This window comes from Erythrolamprus reginae, chromosome 1 (assembly GCF_031021105.1).
Source record: "Erythrolamprus reginae isolate rEryReg1 chromosome 1, rEryReg1.hap1, whole genome shotgun sequence".
Taxonomy (NCBI): domain Eukaryota; kingdom Metazoa; phylum Chordata; class Lepidosauria; order Squamata; family Dipsadidae; genus Erythrolamprus; species Erythrolamprus reginae.
Window position 1 is genome coordinate 18,057,867 of NC_091950.1, and position 22,587 is coordinate 18,080,453.

Below are 22,587 nucleotides of genomic sequence, written 5' to 3' on the forward strand. Positions count from 1 at the left end.
AGGGTATCCAAGAGATACATTAAAAATACTAAATGGAATAATAATTATAATTAATTAATTAATTAATAATAAAAATAATTTATGAGATTTGTATGCCGCCCCTCTCCGAAGACAGGGGCGGAATGGAATAGAATAGAATGGAATACTGTATTGGAATGAAGAATAGAATAGAATAGAATTTTTCATTGGCCAAGTGTGATTGCCAAGTAATATGTCTTTGGCGCATATGCTCTCAGTGTACATAAAACAAAAGAGACATTTGTCAAGAATCATGAGGCACAACACTTAATGATTGTCACAATGTTCCTCATCTAATTGTAGCCTCGAGGCTTTTTATTAATTCTCTATTGGATTGATAATCTCCACCAGGCTTCTATGGTAATTTCGAAGATAGCTCTATGCAGGGTAAATCTGCAGTAGATCTACCTTTCCTCAATTCTACGACAAAGGCTCTTTCTCGATGCCGAGGATGCCTGGGAGTTGTAGTCCAGCCATCATGGCTGCTGAGAGATGCTCCGGCATTGGCAAGTGACGTCCCATTTTTCTTTGGCATATTCGCGGTGACGTCATTCAGACGCGTCTTCGTCGCGAGGCATCTTGGGATTTGCTGTCTCTCCTCGCGTTCCTTATATCCCGGCGGCGTGAAGCCTTCCTAGCCCGTTTCTGGCCCCGACGATGGCCGGTTTCCGCGTTTTAGGATTGGACCCCTGGCTGGTGTCTCAGGCGGAGCAGCTGGGCTTGTCAAGGCCTACCCCGGTGCAGGAAGCCTGCATCCCTCCCGCTCTGCAAGGTAAGACTCAGAGAAAGAGGACTTAAAAATAACTTTATTGCCATTTTGAACGTACACTGATTGGCATGGATTCACATGAAATTTCGTTACCTGCAGATCTCAAAAGGGTCTCCACCTCTAATATTCACTACATAACCATGGACAACCAACTAAATATGAGCCAGCTGTGTGCAGTGGCAGACAAAAAGGCCAATACAATACAGTACTAAACTGCATTAACGGATACAGTCTAGGACTAGGCAGGTTATATATAATTATGTATATACAATATATATTGTATATGTCATGTATATAAACATTATTATATTTTTGTATGCTACCAATACGTACTTGACATAAATAAATAAAAATAAAAAGGTACTAATACCACTCTATAAAGCCTTAGTTAGACCAGGCTGCATCCAGCTTTCTTTTGTTTATTAACATAATTTTTAAATTTACAAATCATATAATAAACAAAGAACATTTAAAAACAGTGGACATTACGTGACAAGTCAGTTTACATTTCTCTTGATATTCATTGATACTTATTTATACTTATATAGCTAATATTAACAATTCACCTACAGTTTCTATACATCCTTTCAAATACATCTTTCCCTCTTTCTCCCTTTTTTCTCCTCCCCTGATATTTAAGCTTCTATTTCTTTCTCCTTAATCGTTATGTCTTTTATTTAACTATCTATTTTGAACTTTTCCATCCAACAATAAAATCTATCCCAGCATTTATAATAATCTGAATCTTCTTTATTGCACCAGTCCACCAGAACCTTCACCTCTTCCTTATAAGCATCTTCGTTGTCATCTTCACAATGTGATTCCTAGCAGATTTGGTACAGGAGTCGTGCCCCACCTGAAGGAATTGGAAGTTTCACCGGAACTTTAGCAGTTTTTGAGCCTCTCCCATAGATGCCCCCCACCCCATCCAACATGCCAAACATGAACAATTACAGGTAGCTCTCAGCGACAGTCCGTTTAGTTGAATGGCACTGAAAAAAAGAGACCAATGACCATTTTTCACTTGTATGATTGTTGCAGCATCGTTTGTTTGTTTGTTAGATTTCTATGCCGCTCTTCTCCTGAGACTCAGGGCGGCTTACAACAGGATAAATTCAAAATATATAAGAAACCTAACATTTAAATGTCCAGTCAACAAAGCAGTGGAAGTGATGTGCCGGTGCCTGGAGGCTGTTAGGGTCTGGATGGGTGTCAACAGACTCAAGCTCAACCCTGATAAGACGGAGTGGCTGTGGGTGTTGCCTCCCAAGGACAATTCCATCTGTCCGTCCATCATCCTGGGGGGGGGGGGATTACTGACCCCCTCAGAGAGGGTCCGCAACTTGGGCGTCCTCCTTGATCCACAGCTTACATTAGAAAACCATCTTTCAGCTGTGGCGAGGGGGGCGTTTGCCCAGGTTCGCCTAGTGCAACTGTTCTGGACCCTATCTGGACCGTGACTAACTATTCACAGTCACTCATGCCCTCAACACCTCGAGGTTTGACTACTGTAATGCTCTCTACATGGGGCTACCTCTGAAAAGTTCAGAAACTTCAGATCGTGCAGAATGCAGCTGCGAGAGCAATCATGGGCTTCCCTAAGTATGTCCATGTTACACCAACACTCAGCAGTCTGCATTGGTTGCGGATCAGTTTCCGGTCACAATTCAAAGTGTTGGTTATGACCTATAAAGCCCTTCATGGCATCGGACCAGAATACCTCCGGGACCGTCTTCTGCCTTACGAATCCCAGCGACCGGTTAGGTCCCACAGAGTCGGCCTTCTCCGGGTCCTGTCGACTAAACAATGTCATCTGGCGGGACCCAGGGGAAGAGCTTTTTCTGTGGCGGCCCCGACCCTCTAGAACCAGCTCCCTCCAGAGATTAGAATTGCCCCCACCCTCCTTGCCTTTCGCAAGCTCCTTAAAACCCACCTCTGTCGTCAGGCATGGGGGAATTGAGATATTCCTTCCCCCCCAGGCCTGTTCAAGTTATGCATGGTATATTTGTGTGTATGTTTTGTTTTTTAATAAGGGTTTTTTTAATGATTTTTTAATTATTAGATTTGTAATATATTGTTTCTATTGTTGCCGTGAGCCGCCCCGAGTCTGCGGAGAGGGGCGGCATACAAATCTAATAAATAATAAATAAAATAATAATAATAATAAATACTAAAAACATCATGGCCAGGTGATCAAAATTTGGCCACTTGCCAGGTGCCTCTGACCGTAGAGAAAGTGCACCACGCCTTTTGTCTTTGTATTGAGCTGGCCTCCTAAATCTTGCTCCCATAGGTCGCGACTGCATGGGCTGCGCCAAAACAGGAAGTGGCAAGACAGCTGCCTTTGTGCTCCCCATCTTGCAGAAACTTTCTGAAGATCCTTTCGGCATCTTCTGCCTGGTGCTGACACCAACAAGGTAGGGGCAGGTGTAACTTGGGAAGAAAGGACACTTATCCCAAAGAGATGGGTAGGTAGAATTCTTGGCTTGGTCTGTGCTTAAATGAGTTACACAAAGCAAAAGATGAATAGGGCATGTCTGTTCTAGTAAAAAGAAGGACTAGCAGTGACTTGATAGCAGTTCCAGTATTTGAGAGGCTGGATTCTCTCTTTTCCTGGAGTACTGTATTCAGTTCTGGTCACCACACTTCAAAAGAGACAGTGAAACTCTGGAGAAGGTGCAAAAAAGAGCAACCAAGATGATTAAGGGACTGGAAACCAAGACTTACGAAGAGAGACTGAGGGAACTGGGCATGGATAGCCTAGAGAAAAGGAGGGCCAGAGCGGACATGATAGCAGTCTACAAGTATACGAGGGGATGTCACAGAGAGGAGGGCACCAGAGGGCCGGATGAGGAAAAATGTCTGGAAGCTGACCAAGGAGAGATTCAACATGGAGATAAGGAGGAACTTCCTGACGGTCAGAGCGATCAACCAATGGAACAACCTACCAGCGGACGTTGTGAACTCCAACACCCTGGACATTTTTAAGAGAAGATTGAACTGCCACTTGACTGGTGTGCTATAGGGTTCCTGCTTGGGCAGGGGGTTGAACTTGATGGCCTTCATGGTCCCTTTCAACTCTAACAATCAATCAATCAATAAATAAATAATAAATATAAATAAATAAATAAACAAACAAACAAACAAACCAAGAAGGAAGTGAAAGGGGAGAAGTCTGCTTTGCCTCTGCAAATAGCTTTAATTTTAATATCAAGCGGAGCAAAGGAACGTTTCTATAAAATCTTATATTAAAGACAGCACGCACCTTGGGCCTTTGGATTAAAGAAAAGGACGCTAAGGGGAGACATGATAGCTGTCTTCTGATGCACGAAGGGATGTCACAGGGGAAAGGGAGTAGATTTATTCTCCATGGCACCCAAATCTGGCAACTTTAAGACTTGTGGACTTCAATTCCCAGAATTCTCCAGCCAGCTATGCTGCCTGTTGAAGTCCGCAAATGTTAAAGTTGCCAAGTTTGAAGACCTCTGCTTTATAGTGAGAGATCTAAGTCTGAACTAAGGAAGAAACTTCTGATTGCAAAAGCTATTAAACAGAACAGACTGCCTCTGTAAATTCTTGGTGCCCATCACTGGAGAGTTTTAAGAAAATAGCAATAGTGCTTAGATTGTGATGGTTTACAAGCCCTCGCCCAGCAATCGGGGTCCTCATTTTACCAACCTCATAAGGATGAATCAACCTTGAGCTGGTCAAAAGATTGAGCAGCTCTTTATCCAGAGTGGAATGAGGATACCAGCATTGAGCAGAGGGTTGGACTAGGCACTAGAGGACCTCGATGGTCCTTTCCAACTCAAGGATTCTGTTATTATGTTCCATGTTGTCAGAAGATGCCTTAGAACTAAGGCTTTGTCTGCCGAGCTTTTGGATCTGTGCTAAAGCCCATCATCAGGGCACCTCTACCACTTTTTTGTGCTGAATTTATGTTTACTGACAAAGAAATAAAGGGAGACTTGTATAGATCTATTTCAAGCTATTCAGCTCTCATCAGCTAGCCATACACTTCTGGGATTCGAACACCAGTCTCTAGTCTCCCTGTATTTCTTTGTCGTGTGACATAAATTCAACGCAAAAAAAATTGTCGAGAAAGCTGTGAAGGCTCCTGGATTGGGGCTGAAAGGCGGAAGCACGACGCTCCATCCCATAATTGAATCCTGCAACGTTATCCTGGGGGACACATATTTGTCTCCATTCAGGTGGAATATGAATTTAATATTAGTAATTACATAATGTTTTTTTTAAAATGCCTTTTTCTCTTTCTCCCCTTCCTTCTCTGCCAGAGAGCTGGCCTATCAGATTGCTGAGCAGTTCCGCGTCCTTGGGAAGCCTCTGGGTTTAAAGGACTGCATCATAGTTGGGGGAATGGGTACGTCATTCTTTATTTGGAAATGGGAAATTCACCCCCTCCCCTTAAAACAAGCTATTTATTTTTATTTAATTGGATTTGTATGCCACCCCTCTCCGAGGACTTGGGGCGGCTCATAACATATGTAAAAATAGAACAATAATATAATCCAATTAATGCTACATTTAAAAACAATTAAAAGAAAAACCTATCGGCCAATCATTCAACTATCATACTTAACGCATTCAGTGGTCAGGGGGAAGATCTAAAAGTCCCTTAAGCCCGGTGAAGCTGCAGAAAATAGCAATAACATTTAGACTTATATACAGTGTTCCCTCGATTTTCGCGGGTTCGAACTTCGCGAATAGTCTATACCATGGTTTTTCAAAAAATATTAATTAAAAAATACTTCGCGGTTTTTTCCCTATACCACGGTTTTTCCCGCCCAATGATGTCATACGTCATCGCCAAACTAATAATTTTTGCAAATAAATAACCAAAAAAATAATGATTGTTAATAAATAATTATGTTTATAAATATCAGGATCACTAAATGTCTTATTCAATGGTGAATACCAGTAATAATGGTGAGTAAATGGTTGTTAAGGGAATGGGAAATGGTAATTTAGGGGTTTAAAGTGTTAAGGGACGGCTTGTGATACTGTCCATAGCCAAAAATGGTGTATCAGGAAGGACTTGATGAACTCAATCTGTATAGTCTGGAGGACAGAAGGAAAAGGGGGGAAATGATCGAAACATTTAAATATATTAAAGGGTTAAATAAGGTCCAGGAGGGAAGTATTTTTAATAGGAAAGTGAACACAAGAACAAGGGGACACAATCTGAAGTTAGTTGGGAGAAAGATCAAAAGCAACATGAGAAAATATTATTTTACTGAAAGAGTAGTAGATCCTTGGAACAAACTTCCAGCAGACGTGGTAGATAAACCCACAGTAACTGAATTTAAACATGCCTGGGATAAACATAGATCCATCCTAAGATAAAATACAGAAAATAGTATAAGGGCAGACTAGATGGACCATGAGGTCTTTTTCTGCCGTCAGACTTCGATGTTTCTATGTTTCTATTTACTTCCGCATCTCTACTTCGTGGAAATTTGACTTTCGTGGGCAGTCTCGGAACGCATCCCCCATGGAAATCTAGGGAACACTGTACCTCTCCATCGTGCTTCTACAGCCCCTCTCTAACCGGTTTACAGAATAGAGCAGTGTTTCCCAACCATGGCAACTTGAAGATATTTGGACTTCAACTCCCAGAATTCCCCAGCCAGCGAATGCTGGCTGGGGAATTCTGGGAGTTGAAGTCCAGATATCTTCAAGTTGCCATGGTTGGGAAACACTGGAATAGAGCATATCACCCCCAACAATCTGAGTCCTCATTTTACCCACCTCGGATAGATGGAAAGCTGAGTCAACCTTGAGCCGGTGGTGAGATTTGAATGGCTGAATTATAGCTAGCAATTAGCTGAAATAGCCTGCAGTGCTGCACTCTAACCCCAGCTCAAATATTTATTTGACCACTTCATTCCCTGGGACGAGACGCATAGCTTTTTGGATGCTTTCTCTTACAAGAGGTGCTAACATTATTCTCCCTTGTTGGACTTTCAGATATGGTCTCTCAAGCCCTGGAACTGTCTCGGAAGCCCCATGTGGTCATCGCTACTCCCGGCCGCCTGGCTGATCACCTACGGAGTTCCAATACCTTCAGCCTTCGAAACATCAAGTTCTTGGTAAGGCAGTTTGTCAGGGTAATGATTTAATAGCTGACCGGCTGCTACAATGATGTAATGCTAGGAAAGAGCCAGCAAGAGTTTGGGGGCTGATATCACTTTAAGAGCCTGTACAGTGGTACCTCTACTTACGAACTTAATTCGTTCCGTGACCAGATTCTTAAGTAGAAAGGTTTGTAAGAAGAAGCAATTTTCCCCATAGGAATCAATGTAAAAGCAAATAATGTGTGCGATTGGGGAAACCACAGGGAGGGTAGAGGCCCTATTTCCTCCCAGGAGATTCCTAGAGAGACCCCACGGAGGCTTCTCCCCGCCTTTTACAGTTACAGTTTCAGAGGCTCGGGTTTGTAAGTGGAAAATGGTTCTTGAGAAGAGGCAAAAAAATCTTGAACACCTGGTTCTTATCTAGAAAAGTTTGTAAGTAGAGGCGTTTGTAGATAGAGGTACCACTATAATAAGAAGAGGCCCTGTTGGGGTATATCTCTGTCTCCATATGTGCTTCGGTGCTGTAATTGCTGATTGTTTTTTGTTTGAGGTCTGACTAAAGTATGTGTATGTATATATTTATGTATGCAGCTAAAAAAGCCAACACAATCCTAAGCTGCATCAACAGGGGAATACATTCCAAGACCAGGGAAGTCTTAATACCACTCTACTACGCCCTGGTCCGACCACACCTGGAGTACTGTATTCAGTTCTGGTCACCACACTTCAAAAGAGACATTGAAATTCTGGAGAAGGTGCAAAAAAGAGCAACCAAGATGATTAAGGGACTTGAAACCAAGACTTACGAAGAGAGACTGAGGGAACTGGGCATGGATAGCCTAGAGAAAAGGAGGGCCAGAGCGGACATGATAGCAGTCTACAAGTATACGAGGGGATGTCACAGAGAGGAGGGCACCAGAGGGCCGGATGAGGAAAAATGTCTGGAAGCTGACCAAGGAGAGATTCAACATGGAGATAAGGAGGAACTTCCTGATGGTCAGAGCGATCAACCAATGGAACAACCTACCAGCGGACGTTGTGAACTCCAACACTCTGGACATTTTAATGAGAAGATTGAACTGCCACTTGACTGGTGTGCTATAGTGTTCCTGCTTGGGCAGGGGGTTGAACTTGATGGCCTTCATGGTCCCTTTCAACTCTAACAATCACTAAACAAACAAACAAATATTATTTGAGACTTGTGGACTACAACTTCCAGAATTCCTCAGCCAGCATGGAGAATTCTGGGAGTTACAGTCCACAAGTCTTAAAGGTGCCAAGTTCAGGGACCCCTGCTCTTGACTATCACTACAAAAAATATCACAAAATTGGGTTGGTAATGTGTCATCACCTGCTTAACAACCAGCATGAATTACAACTGTAATTCCAGGCTCAATTAATGATTGTAATCCGTGGCTACCTGTCCTGAAAGTGAGCTTGCATGAAAGAGCCAGTATGCTGGCTGGGGAATTCTGGGAATTTGTTAAGGAGTATGCAGAATGACTCCTGAGTTATCAAGGATAAACATATGCAAAGGAAACATGGAATCCTAGCAGATATCCAGCAGATAGTCAGTAGATATGAATCATGGTTCAGTCATACAAACCAGATACATTAAAGTGTATACAATAGTGTTTACTTTAGCAAATATCGTAGTCAATTTCAACAGTCCAGTGATACACAGTCAAATCAGTCAATATCTCTCAATACATTAACAATACTACAAGCCTTACTTGTACAGCTGACAAATACATGAACTATCATTGAACACACAGTTCTTACTACAGCAGTCACAATGAATCAGCACAGATGAGCAGAAAAACACAGAGGGAAAGAATCACATTTCTGGCTCCCTCTTATGGCAATTCCCAACACTAACAGTCAGGCGGTAGGGAAAGCAAGTAGAATGCTTGGCTGCACAGCTAGAGGTATAACAAGCAGGAAGAGGGAGATTGTGATCCCGCTGTATAGAGCGCTGGTGAGACCACATTGGGAATACTGTGTTCAATTCTGGAGACCTCGCCTACAAAAAGATATGGATAAAATTGAACAGGTCCAAAGACGGGCTACAAAAATGGTGGGAGGTCTTAAGCATAAAACGTATCAGGAAAGACTTCACGAACTCAATCTGTATAGTCTGGAGGACAGAAGGAAAAGGGGGGACATGATCAAAACATTTAAATATGTGAAAGGGTTAAATAAGTTTCAGGAGGGAAGTGTTTTTAATAGGAAAGTGAACCCAAGAACAAGGGGGCACAATCTGAGGTTAGTTGGGGAAAGATCAGAAGTAACGTGAGAAAATATTATTTTACTGAAAGAGTAGTAGATGCTTGGAACAAACTTCCAGCAGACATGGTGGATAAATCCACAGTAACTGAATTTAAACATAATAGTATAAGGGCAGACTAGATGGACCATGAGGTCTTTTTCTGCCGTCAGTCTTTTATGTTTCTAACTTTAAAGCCATAGTTAGTTAGTTAGTTAGTTAGTTAGTTAGTTAGTTAGTTAGTTAGTTAGTTAGTTAGTTAGTTAGTGAATTTGTATGCCGCCCCTCTCCAGAGATTCATTGTTAGTTTGTTTATATATTACCAAACCCAACTGTTATGTACATAGTACTAACAGAATTGAAGTCCTCAAGTCTTGCTCCCATGTGAGAACATGGTCCAGCCCAGGCTGCCTTTCATTGATGTCTTTACTCTTTGGTCTGGTCCTTACCAGGTTTTGGTGGTTCAACTGCAGGCGCTTCCTGTCTCCTTTTTGGTTTCATTTTAGGTCCTAGACGAAGCCGACCGGTTACTAGAACAAGGCTGCACAGACTTTACCAAAGACTTGGAGGTCATCTTGGCTGCAGTTCCAGCCAACAGGCAGACGATGCTCTTCAGTGCCACATTGACAGATACCCTGAGTGAGCTCAAGACCATCGCCATGAACAAACCCTTCTTCTGGGAATCGATATCCGAGTGAGTTTGGCTTTGGAAGTGTGGTGGGAGTGTCTTCCAACGGCGAAAGAATTTGAGGCTCAGCGGGAGGGGGAGGAAGGTAGCAATAGCATTTAGACTTATACAGTGGTACCTCGTCTTACGAACCCCTCGTCATATGAACTTTTCAAGATACGAACCCGGGGTTTAAGATTTTTTTGCCTCTTCTTCCGAACTATTTTCACTTATGGATCTGCCGCCGCCGGCGGGATGCCCCGCTTCCGGACTTCCGTTGCCAGGTGAAGGCTCCCCTTGTTGGGAAACCCCACCTCCGGACCTTCTGTTGCCAGTGAAGCGCTTGTTTTTGCAATGCTGGGATTCCCCTGCAGCATCGCAAAAACACAGAAATGCGGAGGTGGGGTTTCCCATGGAGGGGAGCCTCAGGGGAATCCCAGCAGTGCAAAAACGGGCGCTTCGCTGGCCACAGAAGTCCGGAGATGGAGTTTCGAGGACTTCCGTGTTTTTGCGATGCTGCAATTTCGCTGAGGCTCCCCTCTTTGGGAAACCCCACCTCCGGACTTCCGTTGCCAGTGAAGCATCTGTTTTTGCGCTGCTGGGATTCCCCTGCAGCATCACAAAAACACAGAAGTCCGGAGGTGGTGTTTCCCATGGAAGGGAGCCTCAGGGGAATCCCAGCAGTGCAAAAACGGGCGCTTCAGATGGCAAAAGGAGTGAATTTTGGGCTTGCACGCATTAATCGCTTTTCCATTGATTCCTATGGGAAACATTGTTTTGTCTTACGAACTTTTCACCTTATGAACCTTGTCCCGGAACCAATTAAGTTTGTAAGACAAAGTATCAGTGTATACCGCTTCATAGTGCTTTTATAGCCCTCTCTAAGCAGTTTACAGAATCAGCCTATTGCTTCCAACAATGTGGGTCCTCATTTTAATCCCCTTGGAAGGATGGAAGGCTGAGTCAACCTTGAGCCGGTGGTGAGATTTGAACTGCTGAACTACAGCTAGCAGTTAGCTGAAGTAGCCTGCAGTGCTGCACTCTAACCACTGCGCCACCCTAAATATGAGTGAAGCTGTAGCGATAGAGGTTTTTCTCCCTCTATCAAAGTGAAACTTCAGTCAAATTAGTAGTTAGTGGTTCGGGGTTGTTGTTGTTTTTACTATAACTAGTCCTCGACCTACAACTGTTTGGTTAGCGGCTGTTCAAAGTTATGACAACACTCACTGAAAAAAAGTGACTTACGGCTCTTTTTCACCCTTAACGATGGTTGCATCTCCCCCATGGACACGTGATCAGAACAACACTTGGTGTGTACTTTTATGAGTGTTGCCATGTGCCGGGATCATAGGATCACCTTTTGTGCCCTTCTGACAAGCAAAATCAATGCAGAAGCTAGATTCAACTGGTTTCTCGGCCACTATGCCAAACTGGTGTAAATAGATCCCATGAAGTGACCATAAGCAGTGATTGTCCAACTGCTTTCCTGTGGGATCCCTCTCTACTCAAAGTCCAATACACACAGGGTAAATAAAACTGCTTTCTACTCCCTGAATTAAATATAATGGGGGTGAAGAAAGGATGCTTCAAGGGACTAAAAAGCTATTTATAAATGGTTTCCTATAAGCCCATTTAAACATCTCATTCAAGCCACAATTTATGTCTTAATCTTCCTCGACCAATTGATCCTGTACGTTTAATTAAGTTCCTTCCCTATCCCTCCATTCCTGCTTAATTAATGCTTTGGAACGAATTCTGGCATAATGACTTGAATCTCTTGACTTCCTAATGAAGTTCTGATGGACTTTTGACCAGGCTTAAACGACTGTTTATAATTTCATTGTTGTTTGGTGCTTTCAAAATCCCTGTCCCTAACTGCTGGCCAATCTCACAGTCCTTAAAAGACCTTACGTCAGTCTTGCAGAGAAAGTTAGCTTATGGTAAACAAGGCGGATTGCGGGTGCCCACCACTGGTGAGTCCTCGACTTACAACTGCAATTGAGCTCAGTTTTTCTAAGTGATAAGTGTTGTAAGTGATCCTTGTCAGCCTCAGGAGATGTCTGATTCTGAGGATGATGAGCCAAATTCCTTAGTTTATCCTGGGTGAAGGAGGTTACCAGATGAAAGGGAAGCCGGGAGTGAAATTGATAGTGATTCTGCCGCATGAATCTCAGCAACCGGTTAGGTCCCACAGAGTTGGCCTTCTCCGGGTCCTGTTGACTAAACAATGTCGTCTGGCAGGACCCAGGGGAAGAGCCTTCTCTGTGGCGGCCCCAACCCTCTGGAACCAACTCCCCCCCGGAGATTAGGATTGCCCCCAACCTCCTTGTCTTTCGCAAACTCCTTAAAACCCACCTCTGCCATCAGGCATGGGGGAATTGAGACATCTCCCCCAGGCCTATACAGTTTTATGCATGGTATATTTGTGTTGTATGTTCTTTTAAATAATGGGTTCTAGATATTTTTAAATATTAGATTTGTTCTCTGTACATTGTTTTATTATTGTTGTGAGCCGCCCCGAGTCTGCGGAGAGGGGCGGCATACAAATCTAATAAATAAATAAATAAGATCTAGGAGTACTTCAGGGAGGTGACGTTACAATGGAAAGTTGGTCCTTGTCAGATAGTGATCAAGAGGTATTAGAAAACGAATGGTTAGATCCGAGATGTAGAAGAAAAATAATAAGAAGAGAAGAGGTTCAAGTTAAGAGGTATTAATCCACATTTTAGTAGCTCTGTGTATTAATGAGGTCGTCTCCAGAAGTTAGCCGGAAACAAAGGCGTGTTCTGACAACTGATTTTAGATTTTAGTGGTGTTCTTGAAAGTAAACTGAGAAGATTTGTGAGAGGCTGTTCAAAATGAGTCAGAAGCAGCTTCACTGACTTGTCTGATATTGCCCAGTAAGCTTCTGCCTAAAGTAGTAATTTATAGTCCGTTATCTTCAAGCTTTTCAGAAAGAATATTAATGACGCCACAAAACTATTAGCTGTCCCCAGAGAGAGAGAGAGAGAGAGAGAGAGTTCTCCAGCCGAGCTGTTTGCATTTTGCCTGACAATATTTCCATGTATATAAACTTCCTTGACGAAAAATAAAAGTGAGCAAGACAGATCTTGAATTTTGCCCCATTTTATTACCTTTGTTGCCGTGGTTTATAAGTGAATCATCGCAGTTGTTAATACAGTAGAACCCCGACTTACGAGACTAAGTTGGAACGCTCGTATGACGAAACATTGTTTCCCATAGGAAACAATGTAAAGTCAATTAATCCGTGCAACAACAACAAAAACCGCTGCCGCCGAACGCGGAAGTTAGCGTTCGGCTTCAGGAGACAGCTGCGAAGCGGCGCGCGTGTTTTAAAACGTGGCAGCCGGCCTGGGGGGCTCGGGGGGCTCGGCTTCAGGAGACAGCTGCGAAGCGGCGCGCGTATTTTAAAACGTGGCAGCCGGCCTGGGGGGCTCGGGGGCTTCCCCCCGAGCCCCCCAGGCCGGCTGTGACGTTTTAAAACACGCGCGCCGCTTCGCAGCTGTCTCCTGAAGCCGAACGCTAACTTCCGCGTTCGGCTTCAGGAGACAGCTGCGAAGCGGCGCGCGTGTTTTAAAAGGTTGCAGCCGGCCTGGGGGGCTTGCCAGCACCCCCCCCGTGCCCCCCAGGCCGGCTGCAACCTTTTAAAACACGCGGGATACGAGCACCAAGGAGCTGTCTCCTGAAGCCGAACGCGGAAGTTAGCGTTCGGCTTCAGGAGACAGCTCCTTGGCGCTCGTATCCCGAATGTGAGCTCGGGAGGCAAACAAAAATGTCGCTCCCCTCCCAGCTCTTATCTCGAGTAGCTCGTAAGTAGAGCTGCTCGTATGTCGAGGTTCCACTGTAAACCCAATTGTTAAGTGAATCTGTTTTCTCCATAGACTTTGCTTGTCATAAGGTTGCAAAAGAAGATCGCGTAAGTTCCCGGGGACTCTACAACCTTCATAAATACGAACCGGTTGCCAAGCACCTCAATTTTGATCACAGGACCCTGGGGATTATGCAATAGGCATTATCCCAGGCATATTTAAAATTCAGTGACTGTGGATTTACCAACCACATTTGCTGGAAGTTTGTCCCAAGCATCTACTACTCTTTCAGTAAAAGTAATATTTTCTCACGTTACTTCTGATCTTTTCCCCAACTAACCTCAGATTGTGCCCCCTTGTTTCTTGTGTTCACTTTCCTTTATTGTGAAGCTGCATTGATAGAATCTTGCAAGTCTGAAAGTACATTTCATCCCCTCCCCCCACCCTGTCTTTACCGTGCCAAGAAACTAGGGAGGGCTGAGTCTCTTGCCCTGACCATTAGGCAGCTGTGGGTTATACTACCTCTTATCTAACCATTCCTTAGGCAGCATCTCTGCCCACTATCCCAAGGCCATTCCACATACGATTACAGCAGAGGAGTACAGAGATAATACGCTTAAGGAAGGAATTACAAGAATGACTCATTATTAGTTCAAGATTGTCCTCCCTTTTTCCTCCGGTATAAGGCAATGTTTTTTTCAAACTGTTCAACTTTTAAGATGTGTGGATTGGGAATTTTTCAACTCCCAGAAGTCTCCAGCCAGCTTTCTTTAAAATTGTATAAATCAAAAGATAAGGATGAGTTAGAATATTATAAACGTTGGAATAAATTTTATTTTTGGTTGGGGGAAAATATATATACTGTATAGTCAACTAAATTAAATATTAGGAACTAAAAGAAAAGAGGATCAGTCAATAGTGTAACAAAAGAGATACCTATGTATAATATAATGTATTTAATGTATAAAATAATAGTAATAATGATAATTTGGAAATATCACAATAGGAAATAAGAAACAGGGCTGTCACACATTGTCCAATGTTTTTAAATGTTTGTCTATATATGTTTATATTGAAATGAAGAAAAGTTTTTAAAATAAAAAAACAATAAAATTGTGGTCATTCTTCTGGTCTCTATTTCTTGACTTAAAGGCCTTATCTCCACTAAGATCTCTTCTTCCTTCTCTCCATCCCCCAAATCCCACCAGAGTACGGACAGTGGAAGAGCTCGATCAGCGTTATCTTCTGGTACCCGAGAAGGTCAAAGATGCTTACTTGGTCCACCTTGTGCAGACTTTCCAAGATGAACATGAGGACTGGTCCATCATCATTTTCACCAACACTTGCAAGTGAGTTTGTCCAGAGCATCTTTGCCTCCATCGTTTCTGCTTTCTCTCCTCCTCTCCTGTCCCTTCTTTTGCCCCAGAGCTGATGTTTCAGTCTTAATGTAAGGACATTGAATAGCAATGTGCCAGTCAGGCCAAAACTTTCCCATCAATTCAAATTAAAATTTGTGAGGTTCTTCCCTACTTCAAAGTGTCCAGAAGGCAGTTAGAATGGACTTACCGTATTTTTCAGAGTATAAGACGCACCAGGGTATAAGATGTACATTATTTATTTATTTATTGTTACCGTGTTTCCCCGATAGTAAGGCAGTGTCTTACTATCTTTTTACCCCCAAAAGCCCCCCTATGTCTTACTTTCGGGGTATGTCTTACATTTTTTTCTGAAGTTCAATAGTTGGCTATAGAGAGGAGGAGAACCCCAAGTCGCCATTTCTAGTCAGAAGGTGGCTTTGCGCTTATCCTTTGACACCCCTCCAATCAAAGCCAGCGACGGCCCCAGTGAAAAACCTCGAAGGTAGCAGCAGCGCGAAGCCCTCAGCAAGAGAATACTTTTCCTGAGACGGAATTTACTTCTCCCTCATTCCTCCTCCGGGGATTGACGGATGCCGCAGCCAATCCGAGAGGCCGTGGAAGAGTTCTGGCCATCTCGAGGTAGCGTAAGACGGGACCTGGCCTCGAGGGCAGGAGAATTAACCCTTTCGACCCCCGCGAGGAGGGAAAGAGGTGGGATGCGGCTGCCTCGCCCACGTTTTGCTTTCTGCCCGGCAGTTGCCTTCCGTCTTCCTCCCCCTCTTCGTCGCGCCGCCGCCGCCATGGCCCAACTCCGTGCCTCTTCTTCGCCGGCTGCCTCCTTTGACTACCTGGTGCTGGGAGGCGGCTCGGGGGGGTTGGCCAGCGCCCGACGTGCCACGCAATTGGGAGCCCGGGCTGCCGTGGTTGAAAAAGGGCGACTTGGGGGCACTTGCGTGAGTCGAAAACGGATTGTGTGTGTGTGTGTGTGTGTAGGGGGGCGGGCGGAGGAAGAGCAACGAAGGTGGGGAAGCGGCGGAGCAGTTCGCGGCGCTGGTGAGGGAGTTGTGCGCCCAGGAGAGTCTCCCTTACGCAGCGCGCCACCGCCAGCTGGCACCAGGCTGCGTAAGGGAGATTCTCCTGGGCGCGCAACTCCCTCGCCAGTGCCGTGAACTGCTCCGCCGCTTCGGCCAGGGCCGCCGCTTCGCCCGCCTCCTTTCCGGCAGCTCCCCGCGCGCCCATCCCCTTCGCCTCGCCGTGGCGAGGCGAAGGGCGCGCGGGGAGCTGCCGGAAAGGAGGCGGGCGAAGGAGGGCGCAGCTCCGGCCGCTCGCCTCGCCTGCCCACCCGGCGTCTCTGAAGCTTACCGGCCGGGACAGGCAACACGGCATCCGCTTGAGACGCCGGCAGGAGCAGCGGGAGCATAAGGGAGACTCTCCTGGGCGCGCAGCTCCCTCGCCAGCGCTGCAAATTCTTGGCAAAGCGAAGGACGGTGCTGGGGCCGAGGGAACCGCCGCCAGGGCTGCTGCCGCGCTGCCGAGCAGATCAGCTGCTGGGCGGCTGAAGAAACCATCCCTGGGTCTTCCGGAGGTCATCGGGCTCCCCCCCACAATACCCCCCGTGTTTCCCCGAAAGTAAGACATATGTCTTACTTTCGGGGTATGGCTTATATTAGCCGACCCCCCTGAAACCCCCCATATGTCTTACAATCGGGGGTGTCTTACTATCGGGGAAACACGGTAGAGTTGGAAGGGTCCATGCGGGTCATCAAGTCCAACCCCCTGCCTAAGCAGGAACCCTATAGCATCCCAGCCAAATGGCAGTCCAATTTCCTCTTAAAAATGTCCAGAGTAATGGAGTTCACAACGTCCGCTGGTAGGTTGTTCCACTGGTTGATCGTTCTGACCGTCAGGAAGTTCTTCCTTATTTCCAGGTTGAATCTCTCCTTGGTCAGCTTCCAGCCATTGTTCCTCATCCGGTTCTCCGGTGCCCTGGAGAATAGTTTTTGGGGAGGAAAATAGGGAAAAGAATCTACTTACCAGGTATTCATCTGGCTAGTGTCCTTAGTCTGGTCAGCTTCAGCACATTATTTTATCCCCTGGTTAGGGCTTTAAAAAAACTTTATTCGGAGAGAGTAACAATGAAAGAGCTTGCAAGCCAGTAAGAGATGGGGACATCATTAGCACCTGGAAAAAAAACATTCGGAACAAGTAGAGCAATGGGAAAAAACTGTGCAAAGACTTAGGGCTTTGAAAACATTCTTTGCAGAGAGTAATAATGGAAGAGCTTGCAAGCAGCAAGAGCTGGGAATATCGTTAGCACCTGGTTAGGGCTGGAAAGAAACTTATTCGGAGCAAGTTAGAGTAATTGAAAGAACCCTGCAAAGTCTTAGGGCTTGGAAAAGATTCTTCACAGAGAGACACAATGAAAGAGCCTGCAAGGTAAGAACTGGGAAGATTGTTAGCAGCTTTATGTTATTTAAGATTTTTTAAAGTCTCTCTGCCATGACCGATGCTAATAGTTTATAGTCTGAGTTCAACAAGGATATAGGTCTATAGTTTTGTATGTAGTGAGTGCCTGCATTTTCCTTTAAATTAAAGTTATGAAGGCTTCCTTCCTTCCAAGAGTTGGATAAACTGCCAGTTTCTAAGATCTTGTTGTAAAGTTCCAACATTATAGGCTCAAAGGTCTCTCACATTTTTTAATAAATTTCAATAGGAACACCATCTGGCTCAGGGGATTTGTTATTTTTCTGTTTGGTTAAAACATTTCTTAATTCCATCATACTTATTTTATCACTGAGCATTAATCTATCTTCCTCAGATATACAGTGGTACCTCATGATATGAACCCCTCGAGATACGAACCCGGGGTTCGGAAATTTTTTTCCTCTTCTTACGAACTTTTTTCAGCTTACGAACCCACCGCAGATCACAAAATGGTGCTCCGCTGAGCGCCGCCGCCCGGCTGTCACCTTTTAAAACAGTCGGGGGGCTTCTCGGCGTTCTCCTGAACCCAAACTTTTCGGGGTTGGGAGGCCGCCAAGAAGCGCCGCCGCCCAGCTATCACCTTATGAAACAGCCAGTCGGACGTCTTCGTGACGTCAAAGCTCCGCCTATGGAATTCCCTATTGGGATTCCCAACCTTCTTTCTAGCCTCCAGATCGGCCGAAAACGCTGCCGCCGATCGCAAAAACGGCACTCCGCCGAGCGGCGGCGCCTGGCTGTAACCTTCTGAAACACCCGGGCGTTTCTCTGCGGCCTCTGGAACCCGAACCTGAACTTCTGGGTTCGGCATTCGGGAGAACGCCAAGAAGCCCCCCGGCTGTTTCAGAAGGTGACAGCTGGGCGGCGGCGCTTTTTGGCGGCCTCCGGCACCCGAACCCGAACCTCTGGGTTCGGCGTACGGGAGAACGCCGAGAAGCCCCCCGGCTGTTTCAGAAGGTGACAGCCGGGCGGCAGCGCCCAGCGGAGCGCTATTTTGCGGGGTTTTTTCCTTTTTGCACGGATTAATCACTTTTACATTGTTTCCTATGGGAAACAATGTTTCGTCTTACGAACGTTTCGCCTTATGAACCTACTTCCGGAACCAATTAGGTTCATAAGACGAGGTATTACTGTAATTGATAAAGGCAAATTAGCTAAATAATTTGTTATTAATTCTGAATTTGGATTCCCTGAGTTATAAAGTTCATCATAAAAGGTTTGGCCAACCTGTTTCTTATCAACATTATTTGTTTTTAATTCGCCATTTTTATCATATAGGGTATTAATTGTTCTATCGGCTTTTTGTTTTCCTAATTTGTAAGATAACCACCTTCCTGGCTTATTCCCAAATTCAAAGCAATTTTGCTTTACTTTCTTTATTTTACATACAAGTTTTTGGATCGTCAGGTTTATTTTCTGCTTTACTAAGTTCAACTGTCCTAATATTTTATTGTGGGTTTTTTTTTGTTTATTTTGGAGGTCTTTCTCTAATTTTCCTAATTCTATATTTAATGTTTTCAACCTACTTTTTGTTTTTTCTTTTTGGTTGAGTAGATGATTGTTATACCTCTAAGGTATGCCTTCATTGTATCCTAAACATTCTGAAGAGATGTATTCCTATCGTTATCTATCTGATAAAATAAGTCTATTTCCCTTGCAGAGTTGTAGCTCCTACACGAGCTGTCTTGCCCACCCAAGAGTGACGAAAAGAGTGGTTTTATTATTTATTAAATTTATATGCCACCCATCTTGCTCTACCTCTTTTTAGGACCTGTCAAATTCTCAACATGATGCTCAGGAAGTTCAATTTCCCATCCGTGGCTCTCCATTCAATGATGAAACAGGTAAGTGAATGATGGTATTAAAGTTTGTTGCAAAATCAAAACCAGAAACACACACAGGTGACTGATTCAGCTGGATTCATAAACTTCTTTCTAAGCATAACAATATTTACAGTACCAGAAGTAGAATTCTTCTTCAATCGGTTACAGGCAGCAGAAAACAGTTAGTTTCATTTCAGCAGTTCAGGAGGAGAGAGTGCAGTGTGGACCTGGAGCCACGCCCAGCCTTACGTTTCTCAGTTTTGATTCTCTGCACAGACTCAGATGTGTTTAGCTCTCATTGGCTGACTTAGTTGCTATGCCCATTCATTGGCTGACCTTGTTAACATGGCTCTCCCAGTTCATGAATATTATAGCGGATAGCCTTTAACAGCTGCCCGGAGGATGGAAACTCGGTGCTCAGTGCCAATTCCTCAAGTCGTCTTCTGCCGTATTAACTCTTGCCAAGTAGTTTTGGATGCAACATCTTTTGCATGGATGCCAGCTCCAAGCCTTCATGGGGCATAAGAAGGTCCATGGGCCCCTCTCTTTTTCAGTCCACTCCAAGGAAGTTTCTGAGCTGCATTTCCATTGGTGCTTCTGCAGAGAGAGAAAGGCAAGGAGGGTGGGGGCAGTGCGATTCTCTGGGGGGGAGTTGATTCCAGAGGGCCGGGCCCCACACAGAGAAGGCTCTTCCCCTAGGCCCCACCAAATGACATTGTCTAGTTGACGGGACCTGGAGAAGGCCAACTCTGTGGGATCTCACTGGACGCTGGGATTCGTGCGGCAAAATATTGCTGCAGTCTTGACAAAATATAGTTTTGAGAAGTCTGTTTCAACTCTGTTTTGGAATATTCCTTATCAGTTTTGCCGCTTGCTTTGAATGTTGGCAGTCGACGGACCTTTTTTTTGCTTTAATTTGTGGTTTTCAACAAGTTTGCTTGTACAATAGACTATTATGCTTCCCATCTCTGTGTCTGAGTAATAATTGGGATTTAATTGCTGACTGGTCATTGAGTCAGACGGAACACCAAGTAGCCTATTTCTTTCTTAACTGTTCTTGCCGTCTGGCAGCTCTGCGCATGGGGTTTAATAATAATAATAATAATAGTAATAATAATAATAATAATAATAATAATAATAATAATAATAATAATAATAATAATAATAATAATAATAATAATATAAAAACAATAATAACAACAACAACAACAAAAAAGAACAATAATAACAATAATAACAATAACAACAATAATAATAGCAACAAACAACAACTAATAATAATAATAATAATAATAATAATAATAATGACCAGATTATCTCAGGGACCGCCTTCTGATGCACGAATCCCAGCGACCAGTTAGGTCCCACAGAGTGGGTCTTCTCCGGGTCCTGTCAACTAAACAATGCCGCTTGGCAGGACCCAGGAGAAGAGCCTTCTATGTGGCGGCCCCGGCCATCTGGAACCATCTCCCCCCAGAGATTAGAATTGCCCCCACCCTCCTTGCCTTTCGTAAGCTACTTAAAACCCACCTCTGCCACCAGGCATGGGGGAATTGAGTTACTCTTTCCCCCTAGGCCTTTACAATTTTATGCATGGTATGTCTGTATGTATGTTTGGTTTTTATAATGATGGGTTTTTAATTGTTTTTAGTATTGGATTATTATTATATGCTGTCTTATTATTGCTCTTAGCCGCCCCGAGTCTCCGGAGAGGGGTGGCATACAAATCAAATAAATAATTAAATTAAATTAATTAAATTAATTAAATTAATAATAATAATAATAATAATAATAATAATAATTTAATAATTTATTAGATTTGTATGCCACCCCTCTCCGAAGACTCTAATCTAATTTTAGATTGTTTTAACCTTGGGTTTCTCACATGTCCTTTTTTGTATTGTTCCCATTTTGTAAGTCATTCTAAATCTACGAAGAAGGGCAGCATAGAAAGCCAAATAATAAATAAATAAGTGGCCATTGCCAGAGAGAAGAAAGCAAGCTGGATTTTAAAAAAAAAAGCAGTTTCCAGCTCTAATGATGTTCTTTTCCCTTCTCTCTCTCTTTTTGTGGGGCGGCTCAGAAACAACGTTTTGCAGCGCTGGCAAAATTCAAATCGAGTGTCTTTAAGATCTTGATAGCTACCGATGTCGCTTCCAGGTGAGTGAAGCCAGTTTGGGGGCTCAAATATAGGTGCCGAAGGGGGGATGTATCCCAGATGAGGTTGGATGCCAAGCTTAACCACCTTCTCTATGTTCAAATTCTTTTTGATTTAGGGGACTCGACATTCCCACGGTCCAAGTAGTCATCAATCACAACACACCCGGACTCCCCAAAATCTACATCCACAGGGTGGGCCGAACAGCCCGAGCTGGTAAGGGGCCTGGGGGGTGGGGGGAGGCGTGTTCTCTTCATTGCTTCAAATCCAAGTGACATAGGGGAAAGTTTAGTAGGGAAGGTTTGCCTATTTGCCGATGACTCTAAAGTGTGCAATAGGGTTGATATTCCTGGAGGCGTCTGTAATATGGTAAATGATTTAGCTTTACTAGATAAATGGGCAAAGCAATGGAAACTGCAGTTTAATGTTTCCAAATGTAAAATAATGCACTTGGGGAAAAGGAATCCTCAATCTGAGTATTGCATTGGCAGTTCTGTGTTAGCAAAAACGTCAGAAGAGAAGGATTTAGGGTTAGTGATTTCTGGCAGTCTCAAAATGGGTAAGCAGTGTGGTCGGGCAGTAGGAAAAGCAAGTAGGATGCTTGGCTGCATAGCTAGAGGTATAACAAGCAGGAAGAGGGAGATTGTGATTCCCTTATATAGAGCGCTGGTGAGACCACATTTGGAATACTGTGTTCAGTTCTGGAGACCTCACCTACAAAAAGATATTGACAAAATTGAACGGGTCCAAAGACGGGCTACAAGAATGGTGGAAGGTCTTAAGCATAAAACGTATCAGGAAAGACTTAATGAACTCAATCTGTATCGTCTGGAGGACAGAAGGAAAAGGGGGGACATGATCGAAACATTTAAATATGTTAAAGGGTTAAATAAGGTTCAGGAGGGAAGTGTTTTTAATAGGAAAGTGAACACAAGAACAAGGGGACACAATCTGAAGTTAGTTGGGGGAAAGATCAAAAGCAACGTGAGGAAATATTATTTCACTGAAAGAGGAGTAGATGCTTGGAACAAACTTCCAGCAGACGTGGTTGGTAAATCCACAGTAACTGAATTTAAACATGCCTGGGATAAACATATATCCATCCTAAGATAAAACACAGGA

The 22,587-nt window shown here is 44.1% G+C and overlaps 1 protein-coding gene across 1 annotated transcript in view; it reads left to right on the forward strand.

Annotated features, from left to right (window-relative positions):
- Nucleotides 1–562: 562 nt before the first annotated feature.
- DDX49 (DEAD-box helicase 49) overlaps nucleotides 563–22,587 on the forward strand; it is a 29,011-nt gene continuing 6,986 nt past the window's right edge. Inside the window, exons 1-9 of the mRNA XM_070732429.1 lie at nucleotides 563–790; nucleotides 3,081–3,204; nucleotides 5,083–5,168; nucleotides 6,776–6,897; nucleotides 9,655–9,842; nucleotides 14,854–14,994; nucleotides 19,253–19,328; nucleotides 21,391–21,467; nucleotides 21,584–21,681. Of these exons, the coding sequence (XP_070588530.1) occupies nucleotides 676–790; nucleotides 3,081–3,204; nucleotides 5,083–5,168; nucleotides 6,776–6,897; nucleotides 9,655–9,842; nucleotides 14,854–14,994; nucleotides 19,253–19,328; nucleotides 21,391–21,467; nucleotides 21,584–21,681 (1,027 nt within the window). The 5' untranslated portion in view covers nucleotides 563–675. The remainder of the gene's footprint in view (nucleotides 791–3,080; nucleotides 3,205–5,082; nucleotides 5,169–6,775; nucleotides 6,898–9,654; nucleotides 9,843–14,853; nucleotides 14,995–19,252; nucleotides 19,329–21,390; nucleotides 21,468–21,583; nucleotides 21,682–22,587) is intronic.